The 22,324-nt window shown below is 46.6% G+C and overlaps 1 protein-coding gene across 2 annotated transcripts in view; it reads right to left on the bottom strand.

Moving 5' to 3' along the window:
* LOC117771988 (ephrin-A5b-like) overlaps nt 1–22,324 on the bottom strand; it is a 79,221-nt gene that overhangs the window by 15,841 nt on the left and 41,056 nt on the right. For both annotated transcript variants that reach the window (XR_004615696.1, XM_034602900.1), the window contains exon 2: nt 6,639–6,931. Coding sequence is in view for 1 of the 2 variants with exons in the window: in XM_034602900.1 (XP_034458791.1) it covers nt 6,639–6,931 (293 nt within the window). In the remaining variant the exon portion in view is untranslated. The remainder of the gene's footprint in view (nt 1–6,638; nt 6,932–22,324) is intronic.

Genomic DNA, 22,324 nt, shown 5'->3' with positions numbered 1-22,324 from the left:
TGTTCTGCTCACCTGCAGAACCTCATTCCCTCTGTTTCCTGATTGTTAAAGGCGGAGATTAAAAAAACATCTCCTTTTTGTTTTTTTGAGTTGTTGTTGTGATTGTTTTGCAGAACTAACAGAACTAATTAGTTTAGGAGTGGAGCTGGGGACCATGAGAGACGAGGACGTCTCCAGCTGTGACCAACGACTCTGCTCCTGTCTTCACTTTAGAAAATGTTTATGTTTCTTCTGGTCTTATCTTCATCCTGCAAATGATTTTCTCTACCTCTTCTCCTCTTGTGCACTGATACTCTGACCTCTCCTGCTGCCTGCTGAGTCTCACACACACACACACACACACACAAAGACACACAAACAAGCTTATGCGTGTTTGGATATGCTCGACCGTGTGTTGGGTATACGTGCATGTATGTGGCTGTGGTTTCCTGAGTATGTGCATCTGTGCACGGACGTGTCCACAGTTTGTCCACACACACACACACACACACACACACACACACACACACACACACACACACACACACACACTCCTCAATCCTCTCAGCCAGACGCTCCGTGTGATGGATTCTGGCCCCGGCGGTGAATTCCCGGATAAAAGTAAACCATGTCAGTGTTTCCAGTGTCTCTCATTTCAAAAGGCACTCTATCAGATGGCGTGCGGCTGCGAGCGCAGATAAAAATCATCTTTAAAAACTCCACCAGCAGAGGGGGGAAATAAACGAGGGAGGAACAGTGTCAATCACGCTGCTTCTGTCTGTGTCAGCGGGTATCGAGTAACTTACCTCACACCCCCACAGAGGCTGGAACTCACTGACTCACGGCCTGTGTCTGATCTCCACTGGACTAAACTCTTCTATCTTTATCTCTCTCTCTAACTACTTCATTAAAAAGTCGACCTGTGAACTCCTGCATGTGGACGAGCAGCTACTTGAAAGAAAATACAGAAGAATAACTGTCCACGGCTCCAGTTACTGCTGCAACCAACCGATTTACTGGTTACGAGCTGATCTCCTGGTGACACTTGATTATATTACAAGTCATTTATCTATAGAACTGTCACAAGGCAGAACGGTGTCCCTTCAGTCCCAGGAGACGTCTGTAAAAGACATATTCTGTCAAAGCAATGATCCAAACCACAGAAATATTAAATCTATAACGATATGAAACAGAGGAGAGCTGCAGCTTTCTACAGTTCAGAAACAAACTGATGTTCAGTTTATCGTTGTAGCTCTATTATTCAGATAATTATCCAGAAACTGATATTTAGAATTAGTTCTTTTAATCCGTGAGTGAAATATAAAGCTGCAGGTAACCATAGAAACAATGCACATTCACACTGTCGTGTCAATAGATGGATTTCCTACAAATTCACAAACAGCCAAGGATGTACGATGGAAAAAAAATGTTTCCACAACAACAGAGATTTTAGCTATTTAAAAAACGTAACTGCTTCCTGGAGACGAGAGAAACTAAACTTAGGTGAATTTGTATGTGACGCATGTTTGATGGACATCTGTCGTCCCCGGCTGCCGACATGATTGATGCTCTTATGAAAATGTCAAATGTCGCCAAAAAACGAAATTAGCTCCAGAGGTCGAGAGAAAAGATCTGCACGTGTCCGAAAACACCAGCTGACAGCAGGTTCAACTCTAAAGTATTAAGATTAGGTTGATTTTATACGATTATATGTCCTGATATTATCATATTATTAATATAAGCGTCCCTGGTTAAATGCCAGATGTATTACATGAATGTAAAACGTCATATTCAAGATGTAACCAGGCAAAGCTTCACTGCTGACGAGCTGTCAATACTTGATCAGTGTTATTGATCAGTGACTCTGAGCCGCTGCATCATCTCATCACTTCATCACAACACAACGTGATGTACCTTCCGTGTGAATCTGTCTCACCTGCCTCGGACCCTGAGGACACGTCAGACACGGAGCTTTGACAGTCTTCATTAAACAGCCTTAGACAAACAGTGGCAGTGTGAGACGTCTGACCTTAAACACCATGTGTGTTCCTGCAGTTTCACAATAAAACCTTCAGGACGTGCACGGCTCACCGGAGCTGACAGCTGATCCTGCACGCCGACGCTTTCCTTCCCCGGCATAATGAACATTTTACGACTCATTACTTTGCTTTAGAACTGATTCGTGCAGCTTTAAGTTCACGTTGAACCCAGTTTAAACTGACTACATATGTGAGATGGATAAATATTGAAATCGCAGTTATCGGCCATGTTCTTATTGTTCTTACGAATGAAGGACGTCTCTGTAAAGACAAAACAAGCTGAGAAAACCACAGCAAACCGCAGGAGGTATGATACGACTCTTAATTTAATTCTTTGCAACCAAGTAAAGATGGAAGCCTCAAACATAACACGCCGGCTGCAGCAGTAACAGTAGCTGACATTTAATCTAGATTTAAAAAAAGCGACATTAAAAGGTTGAAATCCACGGAGGAGAAACCTCGGCCTCCAGGGGAATAAAACACAGCCGCTCCTGTTTTCCTTTGGTAAGTGATCGTGGTGAAAGCAGGATATTGCAAAGTCAAATATCAGCAGACGTCTCGTAGTCATTATCTGCTCTGATTTATTTCTGAGGCTGACAACACGTATTTTAAATATAATATTTGTTTCTGTACATGTCTCTATACCTTCTGCTGATCAGGGATCTGTGACTACACCAGCATGAGATGCATGTTCGGCTTCATCCTGATACTTTATCGATCTCCGTCCACACGCGTGTTTTAGCTGCGCATCAGTTACTGACACACCTGAAAGTGCAGATCACATGACCACTCGTACTTTAGAAACGTGTGTGTGCAGGTGTAAACAGGAAGCAGGTTTTCTCTAAACCACAAACGAGAAACAAGACGAGAGATTTCTTTTCTTGGAAAGTGGAACTGAAAGAGTGACAGTCGAGTCGTGACTGAGCCAATCAGGAGGAGACGGCATTTAACGTTTTTAAAAACAGGAGCAGCAGCGTTTTTTAAAACTTCTCCGACTCTCAAAGTAAACACAGCAACAGAGATGAGTTTTAAAAAGAAAAGGTCGACGTGTGGATGAAGCCTCGTCACGTTTCAAACTTTGTCCTGTTTGTTCTTGTTGCAGCTGCTGCAGGATCTTTCCTTTATTATTTCCCTCCTCTCATCCTTCGTCATCCCCCCCCCCCTGTTCCTCTCTCATCTCACACATCACAGATTCCAGCACGCACACAATTATCAGACTGTCTCTCTTCCTCTCTCTCTCATGTCTGCCACGGAGGTCAGAGTCTGGGTTTTCTGTCCTCGAGCAACACACAGAGCCGTGCTTCACCGTGACTGTAACTCCAGCTCAGCCTGCAACTCTACACTGCAGCGTCACTCAGGTCATCTGGACGCCGCCTCACCACAGCCATGTTAAACCTCGCGGTCACACGCTCGGAGTCAGAGTCTGTACACGTTCAGCCATGTGATGTTGATCAGCCACACGTTACTGAACACGCCGGGCTTTCGGCTTTAGGTGAATCAGCGAGACTGGGACATATTAATACTGTGAGATCTGATGTTTTTCTTGCGATGATCAGTTTATCTTGGCGAACAAAGCCCGTTGTCTTTGCCTCAGCCGCGAGGAGCTAAAGGGAAACCGGTGCTGCGCTGCCGGGGTTCATGTCATTACCGATGTGAATCTGCACTGGCTGCACAGAGCGGGACCCGAGCGTTTGAGGGCTTTGCAGGGAGACAGTCATCCCTCTCACACGGGGAGAGCCAGACTCTCAACTGTCTCCTCTGAAAATTGGATTTCTATCCCCTGAGATTAGGATCAGACTTCCCCAGCTCCACCGCGGCTCTATTAGAAAAACATGCCGCCCTCCGAGGCCACGAGGAGCTCGCGGCGCAGACCTCGTCGTCATGGCGGTGACCTCTGACCTCCTAAGACCAGCCGCAACACTGATCCGACACCAGGCTTTCCCCCGGGTGTCTGTCTGTCTGCCAGACGGACAGGCCGGTAGCCAACTGCAGGTGTCATCTATTTGACGTGGCCCCGCCTCCCGTTCCCCCCCCCCCCCGGCCTCGGGCAAATGACAATCACCACGACGGAGGACAAAGGAGCGCCTGTCTTCACGGAGACAAGCAGACGTGAACCTCCCGTCTATGTCACTTACATGACCACTTAGCAGATTCCCAAACCGTATTATCTGTACAACACAGGTATTAACTATCAGCTATTGTTGGCTTTGATAAAGAAAGACACTGTTAACACGTAATGTGAGTCTGATTCCAGCAGCTGATAAAACACAGAGTTCCTCTGCTGAGGTTCTGGATCGGGACGATGCTGATGGGAAGAAAAACAAGGATCCATCTGGGGAAAACGTGTTCTTTATGTATTTTCTTACTGCATTAATATACATGTCAAGACTTCCAAGAAAAAGTCTGAGTGAGTAACGGATGAAATAAACTTTGAGTTAATCAAAGAAAACCGTTTAAAGGGTCACTGACGATGGCTGGATCACCTCAAGCTCTGGAAAGCCGTCAAACTCTCGTACAAATTATAGGAAACTGCATTTTAAAATATCCTGTTCTCTGAAAGAGAGAATAGAAAGTACAAGCCCGTGGGGATAGAAAATGTTTTCAGGAACAAAACCGAGCCTGAAATTCTAAGAACGCACTAAAGCAAAGGATTAAACAGCAGAAACCTGTTAGAACATTCAGCTGCACTAATAAACATTTCTTATTAACAATGGATTCAATTACTTTGTTATGTAAGAGCAGTCATTCAGTTATTAGGGAGAGAATTATGGACTCTGCAGCTGCTTCAGGTCTACACAGTATTATAGAGAAAGTCGTATTCTCCAGGTCCGTGAATGTGTTTTATCTATTTCTGCATGAAGTGCACCTATTATCATATAAGTTCATAATACTTCTGTAGTTTAACTCTTCACAGTGGAACACACTGGTAGAAAACACTTCCTCAAGCAGTTCCTCTTTCCAACGACACAACTCCACACAATGAGAGTGAATACTGGTTTCACGTTGATCTCTATGAGTGAGTGGTCGAGGCATGTTCCCTGAGGTGTCTCTTGTTGTTTCGGAGTTCGTCTCCTCACAGGAGGAAAAAACGTGTCCTCGCCGAACAATGATCTGATGGATGAGTCATGAATTTGAGTCAGCGAGAGATCGGTCCATATGGTCTGAAACTGCTCAAAGCCATATGGACGCACTCTCTGCCATTCTCTCTTTCTCTCTCTCTCTCTCTCTCTCTCTCTCTCTCTCCATCCCTCCCTCCCTATCTCTCTCTCTCTCTATCAATATATAAACCCCTCTCTCTCTCTCTCTCTCTCTCTCTCTCTCTCTCTCTCTCTATCTTAAGACGATCAATCATCATCAAAGTCTGAGAGAAACTCGTCTTCCCTTTCGTTTCACATCAACCGGCGCCAACGGAAACAAATGAAGCGGACTTAGCCAATATATGATTTTTCTTATCGGCGTCCAAGGGCGGTGACGTCATCTATTCTCTGGCAGACAGCAAACCACAACTTCCACTAACTTCATGCAGTTGGTTTCAGATCCATCAGAAACGTGTAGTGAAGAGATTTAGATTCGGTTAAACTTGCATCAGGACAATTCTGATGATGTAGACGACACGTAAGGAGATTGATTTACTCCCAGAATCATAAGAAATCGACTTTATTTTAGATCTAGACGTTGCTGAAAATAACCAAACCAAACTTATGGTTAAAATTTAAATAAAACTTAAACCGGTGTGATAAGAACTACCGACAATGACAGAAAACTAATTTGAAAAGAAATTTACGTTGTATTTTGACTTTTGACTTTGCTCCATTAACATGGAGGAGGCAATTGAGACACGTTGCTGATGTAATGTCTTTAAGAATTTTGATTTTAAAGCAGGTTTTCTAAAACACCTGCTCCGAGTCTGGAGGCTGAAAAGCTTTCGACCAAATCTTTTTCCCTGGATCTGATATTTTCGCGATGCACCTTCTCTCCTCACGATTGGTTCCTGGTAAAACTTCTGAAGTTCCTCTAACCACAAGTGTCGGCTAAATTCCTCAAATCTAGCGTGGAGCTGGCTGTATCTCATTTAGTCCCTCGCTTCTGCCCCTGCAGGGCACTGACTTCACTTATGAAAACATGACTTCCCAGCTGCTTGTTTTCCCAAGCCTTCTCACGAGGAGGAGGAGGAGGAGGAGGAGGAGGAGGAGGAAGCTGAGTGCAGCCAGTCAGCAGCGAGGAGAACAGAGCTTCAGACGAGACCTCGACAGTAGATGTTTTGCTCCCTCAGGCTCATGTTTTGGCTCAACCATCTTTCCAAGGACTTTCAAAACAAAACCCAAACACTGCTGCTGTGTTTTCACAAGTTTCTGAGATGAAGCTGATACCAACGCGCTGATGTAAGACCTGGGTGGAGCTGGGTGTCTCGCACTCATCCTGATATAATACCTGAGCTTCAGAACTGATACTGAGGGGCGAGGAATGTGAAAAGTTCAACAACTAGTCTAAATAAAAAGCTCAATTCCCATTTGAATAAATCAGGAATAAATCACAAAGTTTTCGAGGCCATTTACAACATTATGGGGAAAAAGTACAATCGATTCTGCAAATACTCCAGGGTGGTAAGTGGATACTCACAGATATAGTAGTACTCTCTGCCGGGGCGGAATTCAAAGCCCAAGGAGAAGGGGGTGAAGAGCTGAAACTTCTCGGAGAACTTGAGCGGCCCGTTCGGCGACAGAGGCCGGTTGCACTCCCAGCGCTTGAAGCCCTTGGCGGTGTGGTCGCAGGAGCTGTAGCCGTCGTAGTTCACCATGTAGAGGATGTAGCGCTCGGCCCGCTCGTCCGCCACCGGGCCGATGTAGTGCGGACAGTAGACGTCAAGGTAGTCGTTGATGCAGACGTCGATGTGGTAGTCGCCCCGGTAAAACCTTAAGGAGGAGGAGAGAGAAGAGGAATTTAGGACATATGCAGAGAGAAGTATTTTGAGGATATTACAAATGAATGATCAATGTTTTTCTGATCTGAGGTTTAGAGAATCAGATTTGGTTAAACTTGACATGACAGTCAGTGACTCCAGATGCTCATTTGGCATAAAGTCCATAATCAGTGAGGCAAAGACGAAAGTGTTGGACGACATGCAAGGAGATAAATAAACTCTGTAACTCTTAAACATGCACGTGTCCGTCATCACAAACCCACAGGTTCATTATAACAGGTCGCAAAGTATTCAGGAAAACAAGATGGGTTTGGAGGTGCATACAAAACTTCCTTCAATGTACAGACCTTGAAATTAAATATTCTACCTCTCAAAGTTTTATATTTTGGTCTTTAAGTTATGTCCTCAGTGAATCTCAAGTCTTAAATCCTTATTTTCAGGATTTAAAGATGTGTGTGATGCAAAACTACATTTCTATCAGTGAGAGTAAAAAGGTGTTTATCAGATGTCTGTGATGTCGGTCTTCCAGGTCGAGGTATTTCTAAGCACAAAGGTAACTGCACATATTGAAGATGTCTTTATGTTACAAAGCTTCTTCAGTTCTGTTGTTAGGCTTCAGGGTCAAGAGCTGCGTTTCATCGATTTCATGAAAAAACACACACCGAAGCTGTAAATCAGGTTTTCAGGCCCTGAGCTCTGAAAGATATATTCATACAATCCCGTGTTTCAGTTACGCAGAAGGAACATGTGGCCACTTCAGCTTAACATGTCTGGAATCAGCTCAAACCACAGTGAACACAGATGGTGTTTGTCATGTATCTGGTATCGGTCGTGTGGTTCTCGATGTTTAGATGCAAAGATAATTCCCACAACGGCTTCATACAGAAAACAGCCATGTGATCACTTGTCATGACCTTTCTAATGATTTATTAATCGTGCACACATCCTCTCCCTGCAGCATGATGCTCTGTGGCTTGTGCACATTTAAGACCCAGACACCCTGAGGCCCTGCTTTGCTCAGGGGCACATCAGAAGCAGCTGTTTAAGTGTGCGGACGTTGATTTGTGTCCTTCGCCCTCGATGCTTCGCTACGGAGCTACAACGAAACCTTGGGTATCTCAGCGAAGCCACAACAGAAGAAAAATTGACTTAATGCGCTCGCAAGCTGAGGCCGTACTTTAAAAGACACGTTCAAGCTGCGGCTCCTCTGGTTTTATTTACAGGGTCTCATCACGTCAGTCACAATCATCCCAGGCCTCTCGTGGGACTCCGATGAAACCCCCTGCAACACACCCGCCGCGGCACAAACCTCTTACCACACACGCTAGTCAGTCCTAAGCCATATATCAATGTTAGTGCTCAGCGGTGATGACTTATGCTGGTGCTGAAATTAAAGTCCCCTAGCGTTACAGGGCTAATCCCCTGGTTAGCATGTGCCTTTAGCAGCTTTAGGAGGATCCCTCTGCAGAATGAGATTTTCATTAGCCTGATATGACAGCTTGATGAAGGAGCCCCTCGTGGAATCTCCGAGTCTGGGAAAGTGAAGCCCGCTCTCGAGCATCGACTCGAAAAGGCCCCCAGATCTTGCGCCTGGTGTTTACTGTAAACCGAGTGGACAGGAGAAAGGGCGAAAAAAGAGCAGCAGCGAGAAATGCCAGGTATTCGTTCCAGTGATTGGAAACACATATTCCCAAAGGCGCCGTATAAGGTTGCATTTCTGAGGCTTTTAGCGGAGACAGATTAGGGTTGGAGGGCCGGATGGTTGTGTCTTCGTAGCTGCTAATGGCCCCGAGTATCACTGTCATCCTGCGGATGTCTTCAATACGCCAGCTCTGTTCCCTGACACACTGAGGGGCCGACGGCAGAGCCAGAGACTGAGACATGCAGCGGGACGACGATCCGATAGCAGTGAACTCGCCGCTGCACCACAGGGGGGGGGGGTTTACACTGACGTTAGGCCATCGCTGGTCACATATCGGATATTACTCCTGCTGCTCGCCGAGGAGACAGAGTCGCAGTCAGCTGATCTGAGGCCAGGTGTGACAGGGAGGGAGGGGCGGAGACGCAGCTGTTGCCGCTGACACGTACATGTTCGGGCTTCGGGAGGCATGAGCAGCATAAAGAGAGGTGTGTGCTCGCCTGCTGGGGGTATCAAGTTGTCATTGCACAGATTGTAAATGTGCTGCCGGATTAGTGGCCGTCCTACTGGGTTTGCAGGGGCCACAAATGAGCGGATGTGTGTGTGTGTGTGTGTGCATGATAGCGGAGTGTGTTGTGGCATCGTCGGCCATATTGTAATCTTTTTCCCTCTCTAATTATAGTCTGGTCAGGAGGAGAAACCGAAGCTCTTGTTTTCTCAAACAGGTTTTTGTCCTCGCTCCAGTCCCAGCTGAGCACTTTGTCCCCGGGCAGACGGAGCACGGAGCTCCGGAGCTGCAGGCCGATATTATGACTTCCAGGGGTCAAGCGCCTGCACAGTATCGTGTCCTCGCCCAGAAGCGCTGTGGGGACGGGCTGCTTTGTCCTCCCGTGTCTGGACTAAGCCTTAAATGTTAGCTTCAACCTTGCGAGTGTCAGCGGCCGTCAATCAAAGCTGACCCGGGAGGAACGAGTGAGATTAGTCGGGATTAAGAGGAATTTCTAACTCAAACCTCCGGGGGGAGAAAGGTGGGAAAGGACTTTGTGAAAGTGACGATGACCCTGTGGGGGGCGATGGAATGATCCTATCCTGATAATCCAGACAAATTGAGACATCACTTTAACAGGATGTTGCTCTAGAAGTTGAAACGTCATTTGAAACTGTGAATAACACAAACTAGACACAACTCACTTCCAGTATATTGTGCTGGGAGAGCAAAAAATCGTAAAGATCGACAACTCAAAACCAAACAAAACCAAAACAGAACAAGAGAAGTGATTAAATGTTGCCTCTGTGCGTCTGACAAACGAGGGAATGTGAATGACTATGAAAATAACAAGAAGTTTGATAAAGATCAGGCAGGAAGAATTAAACAAGAAGCGCTTTTTCAAAAAATTACCAAAACTGAAATCTGATTGGATTTCGTCCTGCAGCCAGAGGGAACTTTGTGGATGAACTTCTAATTTCCCCAGATGTGTGTGTGTGTGTGTGTGTGTGTGTGTGTGTGTGTGTGTGTGTGTGTTCATTAATCACTAAAAATGTTCCTTGGTTTATGAATCCCAACATGAATCCCTGTGCACCTGCATATTTATTATTATTGGCTGTTGATGGTCAATACACAGAACACACATGTGAATGGGGTCAAACACGGCTGAACACACGAGTCTGTGACACACAACTGAACCACCGACTGCACTTTTTGTTACAAAAGACGATAAAATGCACAGTGAGATCCGGCACATGTTCCAGATGTTTGCCAGATGGACGACCACGAGGAGCTCTTTGAGTGGCAGAAATGAAATATTGATAAGACACGGAGCCATAAACACAGCGGCCGACTCAAGATGTGGTGGATGACATTTGGGCTCTCGCCGCCTCCTGTTCTCCTCTTTAACTGAGACTCACCAAAGTCTTTCTCCTGCTGGTTTCTACTCTGATCTCCACCATCTCTACACTGAGCCTCTGATCCATCCATCCCCACCCCCCCGCCTGGTGCGGACCGGGCCGAAGCGTGAGAACCCCTCCATCCTTCGTTCATTTACCCAGATATAAACCTTCGGCGGCGCTCGTAATCTGCAGCAGCGTCGCGGGTTTCTTCCTTTTCATTACCGGCAAGATTTATTCATCTGTTTTCTCTAAATGGTTTAGTTGTCATAGGCTATTTACTGAGTCATTTAGCCTTCACGGGGCTGATCGGGGCAATTTCAACAGTTGTGTTTTCCTTCTGGCGTTGTGCGGAGCAGCAGCGGGGGGGGGAGCGAGGGCTGATGGAGGGTTCAGGGTTTTCATAGCAGGAGGCGGAGAGAACGATCCAAAAAAAAATAATAATAAAGAAAGAAAACAATCTAAATCCATTTGTCTTGGGGATTAATGATCCCTGATTGGCTGAATTACTCACGGCTAGTTAGAGGAGGCTTATCGATGAATCAGCCGCTGGAGCTCTTAACAAAGCACACATCTATAGGATAATCCTTCTTATCTGTTACCCCCCCCCCCCCCCCCCCCCACTTGTTTGCTTTCTTTAGGCCCATTTGGTGTTTGGCCCCGGCGCAGGTAACGTACGGAGGGAAACGGACAAAGAGAGAGGGGGCGGGGGTGTGGGTTTAAAGTGGTGGATGGAGGGTGAGGAGGAGAATAGGAAACAGTGATTGACCTCGATGGACCTTTCGCTGAAACCTAATCCTGCTAAATAACGGACAAACAAACAAAAACACAGCCTCCATGGTGGCGGTAATTATTCCATTAGTGGAGAAGTTTCCGTTGGCAATCAGCAAGTGATTATAAACACAACTCACTGAACTCTAACTAAAGGAACTTTAATTGGCAGATAACGCAGCTCGTTCCAAGAACTGTGGAAGAAAGTTACTGGAAACATTAAACTGTTTTAAAATGTTTTTTTCTCCGTGTGTCCATGTGAAAGAGTGAAACCTTTAGTTCCTCTCACACACCTGCCACATATCAGGTGTGCACAGATGGCATCAAAGTCATCAAATATACTGAATATAAAAATACAGCACAAAATATAATTAATCCCAGAACACTTCTAGAAAAGTTCCTCGTGAAAAACTCTCGTAGAAGCTAAACCTAACAACTTCGTTCACTCGTTTGTTAAGTTTAAGTCTTCTTCAAAAATTCAAGACTAACCGAAAACCAACAGTAAAGTTCTGTGAGGCAGAGGAAAGGAAAGAAGAGAGGAGAGAAGAGGGGGAGAAGTGAGTGGAAAAGAGAAAAGGAGCAAAAGGGAGAAAGGGAGCAATTAGAAACCTGAAGAGAAGAAGAGGAGAGGAAACGAGAGGAGAGGAAACGAGAGGAAAACAAAAGTGACGAAAAGAAAGTGTAGAAGACAATAGAGAAAGAGAAGAGATGAGAGCACAGGAGAGGGGGGGGGGGTGAAGAAAGGAGGAAAGTAGAAGAACAGAAGACAAAAGAAAGACGAAGGTGGGAGGAAAAGGGAAGAAGAGCAAGAGAGAGGAAGAAGAAAATGCACTGGAAGGAGAAGAATGTAGACAGGAGCGCAGGAGAAAGTAAAAACAGGGGGAGGAGAAGGGAGGAAAAAACCTCCTGTTGTTTTCCTCATGAACAGTTGGGTCAGACGAGGGTCAACTTCCCAGGCTTATTCCAGAAGGAGAGAAAAGAGGAGATGCTTTCAGCTCAAAGAAACACACGATGCACACACACACACACACACACACACACACACACACACACACACACACACACACACACACACACACACACACACACACACACACACACCGCGACACTGTCTCCGCTGACTGAGTTCAAGAGACACACAAACCACAGACCTCATGCTGCTTCTATATCAAATCCTCCAATTTGCTGCTCTACAAAAAAACGATGTGTACGAAATGACTTCTTAAAAAAAAAAAAAAACCCACACCATTAAAACTCTGCAGTTCCCAAACACAGCCTCTAGGGGGAGCTCTTTGTGGGGCCAGAAAGGGGGGGATATCAGGCCTGGTTCATGTGGTGTGACGTCACCAGATGGGGGTCTGTCCATCCCGTCGCCCTCCGGGCTGGGGCGGGGGGGCGGGGGGGCTGGGGCGGGGGCGGGGGGGGGTTTCGATCAGCCTCTCTCCACCTGTACCATCATTCAAGGCTTTTCGCCTCTGGGAGGTTAAAGCCATTATTACTTAGTTGGCTAATTATATACACACATCTGTCCGAGCATGTCTCAAACACACATGCACGGGGACGGCATTTAAACATATAGTGTGTCGGCCGGGGGGGGGGGCGACTGGGTGTCGACAGCGCAGAGATGGGAAAAATGGAGCCGGCAACGCAGAGACAGTTCCCTGTTTCTGGTTTTTTTTTCTCCTACTGGGAACAAAAAACCAGAGGAGGTGAATAATTGGCCTCAGATTGAAAACACATTGTGGGAAGAAGGCACCTCGGACTAAAGAGAATGAGGCTGGAGAGTGGGAGGGGGGGGGGCAGAGCCGGGTGGGGGGGGGCCTGCTCGTGGATCCTGGTGGTCCTGACTGTGCCAATCACTGAGTCGTCCCTCGGTGCAGCTGCAGACGCACAATGTGCCACGAGAACAACACACAGTGTGTGTTATGTAAAAGCTGCATGTACACTGTGATCCGTCTGCTGGCTCACTTTGTAGCATGCACCACATGTGATGTGCGTATTTAGGAATAATTAATGATGATTTCCTCGTGTTAAAAGACTGATTTCACACGTTTGAAATGTTGTTCGAACAAAAGACCTCTAGAAAAACTCTTTCACTTTTCCAGAACAACATTTACAACTGATGAGGAAAGTTAAGGCAGTTACTCAAGAGTATTAGTCTCTGTTATGAGTCAGACCTAGATTTCCCATAATGCAACTAAACACCACCTTTCCTCTGACCCTCTCTTTCTGTTTGATGTCTTTCATGATCAGAACGGACGCATTCAGGGAACTAGACACTGAGCAGAAAGGTCCAGTCACTTTTCTAGGATCTGGGTTCACAGACATGTTCTGCAGCAAACTGCACGTTAACATTTACACCATGATGACGTCATGTGAACAAATATATTAAAACCATCAATCTGACATCATCTACAGGTCCAGGTGAGCTACACATTAGCCTCTAATCTCAAATATCCAAATAAATATCGACTCACTGTTACTGACTTCTCTGTTAAAATTATATTAAAACTCTGAATAACAAAATACTGAGACTTCACACATCACCGTGTGTATTTCTACAAACACACAACAAGCAGTCGGATTTGATTTGAGTGGAATGAAACTTGAACGTGAATATTCGCATCCTGTGATATGTGGATGAGGTTAATTATTGGCGACTCTATTCTGGTGTTACAGGGGTCAAAGCAGCAACAGCAGCGTGGGGTTAGTGTCAGTCAACGCACACACACATACACACACACACACACACACTCACACACACACACACACACACACACACACACACACAGCAGGGCTCCATCACTCAGTCAGTGTAAAACCCTGGGGGAGCGACAGTCAGACTCATAAACCCCCTCTGTGACAAACAGGGTTGTTCGTGTTGCCATGACGCGGTTAACAACAACTACACAACGTTCTGACGACACTTATGACAAACGCGACAGCAGCTCGTACCTGTGTGTGTGTATATACGTACATGCAGGTGTTTGTATACACACGGCTCCAAACAGAAACACACACGGCCCATCAGCACCTGCAGCACAACATGGACGACGCCGCACTTCACCTTCTAATTACTCGTGTTTCTATGCTGACGATCACACTGTGTGCTGAATGAATTCCTGTTTAATTGAGCTCCGTGCGGACGCTCCAGGACACAGACGGCGGCGCTGCTGCACATCCCAAGATGCCGCTCGCCAGTCGAGCCGCTCGCCGCGCTCGGCCGGTATCGATCTGACACCCTAGACCTTGAGCTGGGGTCAGGGGTCAGCGACAGCCCATTATTCAGCCTGAGAGCCAGTGTTTGGTCGGTGTCTGAGCCCAGGTGACGGGCTGACCTCGCTGCCGTCCATCTTAGGAGCTGCTGAGGGATGGAAGGCGAAGTTTAAAAAGCCCGTGAAAAAAACACTCAATTTCCCATGAAACACTTCCAGCTTCTTCCCTGTGAACTGGACTCCTCTTGCTAAGCTCCTCCTCCTCCTCACTCCTCTTTGGGGTTATTTACTAAAAGACAGATGGGGCTAAAGTTTCTACAAACTTTTCTGCTGTGGTTTGTTTCTCAAATGTATTTTCTTGATTTAAAATAGATTTGTTAAATAATTTGATTGGTTTAGAATCTACCAATCTACTTATATATTTACTGTGTTTATGTTAATACAGATATTTGTATGCAAGGAATACATAGAATGTGTATTAGTGTGTTAGTGTTTTGTTAAACTAAACTAAACTAAACTATTCCAAGCCAAGAGCACATAAAAGTCAGTAAATGCAAATATACAAACTTCTTCTTGTATCTTAGCAGTTAGATATTTTAGGTTATTAGTTTCTATCACTCATGTTTATTATTCTGGATTGCTGCTGCACGTGTGGAATCTGTTACACATACTACATGTTTCGCTTCAGACGTGTATGAAAATGTGAAAATTAAATCCATAACTAACATTATGGATTGATTTTTATCAGATAAACAAATGTCCACACAGACAAACCCAGATGTGAAGTAGACAAAGCAGCAGCCACTTCGGGGAGGCCCCCACCTCGGGTATGTTTGACTAACACGGCCCCGATCCCGGCTCGCCAGGGCCGAGACTCTCACCTCCGACCCGCCTCCCCGGGGGCGCTCCGAGCCCCCTGCGCTGCCCTATCACTTTACTGCACCCCAGGGAGCCGTGGCCCCGCCCGCCCGGGGCCAACACACTCTGAACCCACAGCCAGAGGAGGAGGGAGGGGACGGGCGCTGGAGAGAGGAACCCACAACGTCTGGACTCAATCACCCGCCCATGACAAGCCAGCAAAGCCCTCACTCACACACACACACACACACACACACACACACACACACACACACACACACACACACACACACACACACACACAGACACACACACACACACCAACGCCAGCACTTATCCACCAGTGAGGTCTCTCACACATCAAAGTGCGGCGGAGCTCACTTGGTTGAGTAATAGGCGTTCTGTGGGGAGATGATGGTGAAATGTTCAAAACTCAGGCTCGGAAATTTGTTGTGTTCAAGGCTCTGAGTGGGGGGGGGGAGAGAAAGGGTGAGAGAGGATTACATGCACGGTTTGGAAGGAGAGAGGGAGAGAGAGAGAGAGTGTGTGGGGGGGAATAAGTGGCTGAGTGAAAGATTGACTATTGGAAGAAATGTGAAAGAAGAAGCCAAAATGATGTGAGAAAATGTGAGCGAGGGAAGCGAGAGAGAGCACATCCCTGATTTAAAACTCCCACAGGTCCTGTAGAGGAGGTAGGAGGTCTGCGTGTGTGTGTCTGTGTGTGTGGGTCTGTGTGTGTTTGTCTGTGTGTAGTTATTTGTTTGGTCCACTTTCACACACAATGTCTCAACAGGCCTTCAACATCAATGGCTCCCAAGCAGCACAATAAGACACCAAACAAGAAAGATGTAGAGAAATCGTTGGAGCTCTTCTGTGTATTTCAAAGGGAAAAATGACGCAACCAAAAAACGTTCTGACAGAGCAGACAAGCAGGGAGAGGGGCGGTGACGACAGGACGTCTCTCATGGAGCCTGAGGCGTCTCGTAATGGACGGAGGCAGCTGAAGGCGTTGGCGGGCGACTCGTAAAGAAGTGGACATCCCAGTTCTCCTTAAATTCTACATGTAATAAATGGGCTTTAACAACCGGCGACGCTTCCCTGTGGATTTATCGCTGTAATTGCCTAAAATTACCAGGATCCACACGTCAGGATCGTCCCTCCAGGTTTAGGAGCCGCTCTGCAGAGCCGCTGAGTGACAGGAGATCAGAGAGGAGCGCGCTTTATTCCCACCCACTCGTCTAACCGCCTCTTACGACGCTCACAATGGACGGTGTTTAAAAAAGGCATGTGGGCCTGTTGCTACAGGTTCGGGTGAGAGGACGACCTCGACCACTGGTTCTGTGGAAATGATTGCAATAGATATTAAAAATGTAAAGGGTAACATGCATCAGGAGGAAGAAGAGGAGCCGTACACGTAGAAGACGAAGACGTCAACAAGACAAGGAGATTCCAGAGCTTTTGGTGATAAGAGCAGAATTTATACGTCATGTCCTGCCTCCCGCTGCTCTACAGGCTCCGCCCCTCGCTCCCTCCGCCGCTGCTTCCTGTCGGAAAACCGCGCAAACGCTAAATGTACCGAAACATCTGTGTCGGCTGCAACACAGACGTTTTTTTACGAGGCTGCAGTGGAGGTGTTTATGTGGGCGGGGATTAAGGGATTAAGACGAGCAGGTTGAAGTTTGAATTGACCGGTAATTGTCACATTCAGAACTGAGTGGATATATTTCTGTGTGATGTTTGACAGAGTGTGACACTCACACACACTAATGCTATTGTCCCACAGTCAGTAACAGAAGTCTGAAGAGTGTGTTGAGGGCGACAGGAGGAGATCCACTTAGGAGGTGCAGCTCTGGCTCCTTTACATCCCGCAGCAGGCCCAGAAAAAACAGCACATGTAACATCATGTAAGGACTAAACATAGACGTGCCCTCCGAGTTCTCTGCATGCCAGTGCCAAGCCGTACCACCTGGCCCGCTCAATCTGCCCCCGCGGGGGCCCCACGCCGCCCCTCGGCCCCGTCCCCTCCACACAGAGTGCCTGTCATAGTCTCGTCCATCAGACCGCAAAGCGGACACTCTCAGATCTGCACGTACCGCCTTAAGAGAGGCCCGGCTCGGATTCACACGGGCCGCCTTTAGAAGTCCCGGGCTCGGATTCAAGCGTTCCACCTTAAGGGGCCGTATTTCATATTCACACCTGCTGCAGAGCATTCCGGTGTGAGCGCCCGTGGAGGCCGCGCTCCTCATTCACATCTTCGGCGCAGCGCGGGGCGAGCAGTCGTGAGGTAATAACCCGTCTTTTGGGACTTCACTGGGCACATTTCAATGCATATAAAACGGGTTCCCACTGCTGCAGCATAAATGAACCTCAGAGGCTGCAAAGATTCAAGCACATGGGGATATATAGGGTGTGAACACACACACACACACACACACACACACACACACACACACACACACACACACACACACACACACACACACACACACACACACACACACACACACACACACACACACACAGTGGGGCGCGGGAGCTAAAGGTTTATGGAGGTGTCTGAAAGGCTGCTGGTTTGAATCCCCGACCGAAGTGGGAAATATATGAGTGAGAATAATAAACACATTCCTACAACGACTGCAGTCGGACATTCGTTGATTTTATTACACGGACGTTAAATATCTTTATCAAATCTAGAGGGATTATTCTTTTCAATACTGATGAATAATTAAGTTTAAAGAATAAAACTTTTGTCACAAGAGACGAAATTAAGATTTGTTAAAAGGGTCATTTCACCCAAAGGATGTTATTTCCCCAGTCGATTCCATTGGGACTATTTCTATTAAAGAAAGTAGCTCCATTCAGACGCTCCTGCAGAAATATTGTAAGAACAAACTGAAACCCTGTTCAGCTCCTTTGTTTGAGGATGGAAGCAGATCTCTCAGAAACATGTGTCTCTTAACTTCACTACTTAGGAAGCAGATGCTTAAACACAGTTGCGACTGTTTGCAGCAGTTAGAGCACCGTAGGTGGTAATGTGCCTAAAACAGGGCGTTGCCTGGATAAATAAACATTAAGAAAAACAGCACACGTACAAATCCCACCGCCCACGTGCACTTCGCAAAACGCAGCTCGTATAATTCTGAGCGAAAGGCCACGGAGAGCAGCAGAAACCTGGTCCAGGCCGGAGCGACCGGACCGGCGGGGGCGAACTCGCCAAGAGAAACATCACCGGCTGCTTTCTGACAGCTGATCGGCATCAAACCAAAACAAACCCACTCGCATTCAGAACTGCCAAAAGGTTTAAATAAACTACATCCACATCACATCCAAGACCCATCATGTGCACGTCGTCCTCCTCGTATATGTGTTTTGAAAACGCTCGCTCACATTCAGCCCCGTCCGACTCTCCCTGAACCTCACGACTGACCCCAGCTCAGCTATCATGCGCCTTCCACGCCACGGTGAGCGCCGCCTCCGCCGAATCCGGGGCTGGTCGGGAGGGGGGAGGGGGGGAATCGCTAGATGGGAACCACATGTCAGCGGCTGCGTGTCAGTTTGAGGAAGGATTTACTGTGTGGATGTGATGATGGAGAGGGCCATAAAGGCGAGATAGAGCCGTTGTTGAGAGATCACCTCACCGCCGGCCGATTTCCATCTCTGAGAAGACGAGGCCTCTTCGCCTCCGCGGCTCACAGAGGGGAGAGAGACACAAGACAGATGTGTATCTCTTTCTACCTCCAGCTCGGTGTTGGGAACTTCCCCTTTTCTTTCCATTTACGCCACCCTGAGTGTTTTTACATGTACAGAGCGCGCCTGGGTTAAATTAGGCATTTCACGGCAACCGAATCCGCCGCCTGGGCCGGAGATTTGAGGGGAGCAGGCTGCAGCGATTAGGCCCAGCCGCTGAACCTTGGGCCACCTCATTTAACACACCACTTGATGTAATTATAATCGGAGTGGAGATCCCACTGTTCAGACTGCTGCAGCCCTCCGCTCCGTCTCACTGTCGCTAAAGCACCACCCGGGCCTGTTTGTGAATAGGACTGAAAAACACGGAAATCAGGATTTGGCAAAGGCCGCAGAGCTCTAACAGAGAGAGTAAAACTGTTTCTAATGGACGCCAACAAATACAGATGAAGAGACTAATTGTTGAGCCAAAGGAGGAGATAGTGTTTCTGTACAAGTGATTTGTGACCCAGGAGATTTGCAGGTCGTATATATGTGTAAATTGGCTCTGGGGCTAGTTTTTGCAGTTTTCTAAATGACCATATATTAAATGAGTTCCTTCCTGGGACGGGACCAGAAGAAAGAAAATTGAAAGTGAAAGATTTAAAAGAGGCAGGAGAGGAAAGGGGCGAGAGCTCAACCAGGGACAGAAACATGTTCCGGAGTGTCGGGGGTGGAGGACTGGATAAATATACTCCACCGCACTGAACGACAGGCATTCTCATCCCTCATCTCCCCCCCGGGGAGACGGAGCGAGCGGAGCAGGGCCGGACCTGCCATCTTAACCTCTCTGCTCATTTTACACTATTCCTTTCTTCATCCCTCTGCCCACTCCTCTTCCACGCGCTCTCCGGGCTGCCATCGTAATCCTGTAGCCGTAATGATTTTAATACAACTCCTAATCCTCTGCCTCCCGCCTTCCCTCTCTGCCCTTTCCCCGCTATTACCAGCCCCTCACCCCCGTCCCAAATGGCATGTGACCGCCATTATCGCCTTGTGGAAAGAGCAGCGTCATCATGTGTGCCATGATTTTCATCCATAACCATTAGGAACGTAGTAAAAAGATACGACCACTCATGGTGTCTTCAAATAATGGACTGTAGGCACAAGGTTGGACAGAAGCCGCTCGCCATCATCGCTAGACGCTGTCATTACTTTTTACGACTTTGAGTACTTTGGCCCTTAATGCACATCCTTCCTGTCCTTCAGCGTTTCGAACCCGGAGGAGTGGAGCAGATTAGCGGTGGGAGAAACCATCCGGTGATCAAAACAGCTGCAGGTTCAATCTCTGCACCAATTAGCAGAGCTCTGCTCCCGGACTCGATCAATGTCAGCGTTATTCGTCCAGGGAGGGGCAGCGGTTCAATAACAAAGGTAATCATGTTTCATTACAGCCAGGTTATGATGCCGCACTGTTTTTTTTTTGTACTTTGAATGATTAATGGGGCTCTGGGACGCGGTGGAGAAACGACCAGGATGGACACTCGTCCGATGTCAGCAGGGGACTGGCTCTACTCCCCTGCAACACTCAGGAGGATCAGCAGTATAAGAAAAGGATGGATGGATGATTTAGCATTATTTAAAACTGGAACAGGAATGTCAACCCTATTCTATTTCTATTTTAAAATCCACTGTGTTAAACCAAATGAGCCCTGAGTTCAATTGAGAGCAGCATTAAACCTGTCGACCTTCGTTGAATGCTTTTAATATTTCTTACGTTTGCTTAAACTGGAGGATTCTGATCAGTGCAGATTTTTGAAAACGTAGCTGTAACCACGGTAACAATATCCCCAGAGCCTTCGTGATCCTGGTAATTTTTTTAGTTTTTGTTCTTTGGAAGACAGGAGACAAAAAAATAAACTCAATTACTGACTCAACGTCTGACATTACACTAAAAACTTTATGAAATCCACTGGAAATCAAGACGTCAGGAGCATCTGACGCCTTTTAGGCTAAGATACAAGCGCAGCCACAGCCCAGAGCAGCTGAGGCTGTGGGGACATGTGCTGAACAAGTGTTTCTGTCGACTGTCGGAGCTTCAGTGAATAAAACTCACCAGCTGAGGTTCGACCACTGAGGGAAACGAGCTGCGCTCATGGAGACAGTTTAGGTGAAAAGGGCCAGAGTTTAAAATCACTCTGAACCAGCGTCAGTCAGCACATACACACTCCTGAACACACAACACACACACACACACAACACTTCACAGGCTCAACACTCCTCAGATAGTGTTTACCCTCCGAACATCGGCCAATTACATGGACAGGGCGGCTTTCAGCAGCTAAAGCCGAGACATTATATCACAGAGACGCAAACATTTGGACGTTTTTTCACGTTATTCTGCAGAGCGAGTTGAATTTAATAAAATCCAAACTGACCCACGGAACTCGCTGAGGAAATAAATAAACCGTTTTCAACACACAGCCGCCGTCAAAGTGTCAGTGTTATCAAATCTAATTATTATTACACTGTTTATAAAACATGGCTGGAAACTGTCACACAAACAAGACCGGGTGTTGACCTGTTATGGCAAAAACATGGCTTCCTCTTGGCTGCAGAAGAAGTAGTTACGAAATACTTTGACTCCTCTTATAGCAACGATTAAAATGCACTTTTACTTTTTAAAACTTCGTTAGAGACGATGTTTGTTTAAAAACTGACTTGAAGCTTGGCTATAACAGAACCCGTCACATTTTGACGTGGACACAAACAAACGGACGGATTCCACGAATATTTTATCACTTTCTTTAACTTTGTGAGGTTATTTTTAACACATTTTTAGCAATTTCCATGAGAATAGTTCATTGATCTTGATGGGAAAAAAGCATATTTCGGGGACGGATATGTGAATGTTTGTAATTTGGTTCGGATCGAAAAAGAAAGAATGAAAATCTGGATTTAAATGTGATTTTATCTGGTTGTTATTACTCTTCATTGTCGCTCAGCAGAGCTAAGAGGGGGATCAAAGCTAATTCTGTTATATCCAGTTTTCCCATTTTATCTACTCGTCCAGATTTATTATACCAGCGTGTGGAAGTCGTAAAGATCAAATCAAAGCTTTGTTTGACTATTTTACTGCGGAAAATCTCCTCCTCCAGCTGATTTATAAAATCTATTTTCTGCAAATCTTAATCCAACGGGTCTGTGATTTCCCAATAAATAATTGGAACGATCTGAGTATTTTGTGATTAATTATAGGGAAAGTGGAGCCGAAGTTCTGAGACATTTATTGGGATTGTGTTGAGTTTACAGGATGGTGATGATTTCCATAAGACATTTCAACGCTGCTGAT

Source organism: Hippoglossus hippoglossus, chromosome 12 (assembly GCF_009819705.1).
Source record: "Hippoglossus hippoglossus isolate fHipHip1 chromosome 12, fHipHip1.pri, whole genome shotgun sequence".
Lineage (NCBI taxonomy): Eukaryota > Metazoa > Chordata > Actinopteri > Pleuronectiformes > Pleuronectidae > Hippoglossus > Hippoglossus hippoglossus.
Note: the sequence above shows the minus strand (reverse complement) of the source record. Positions and strands in the feature narration are given on the sequence as shown.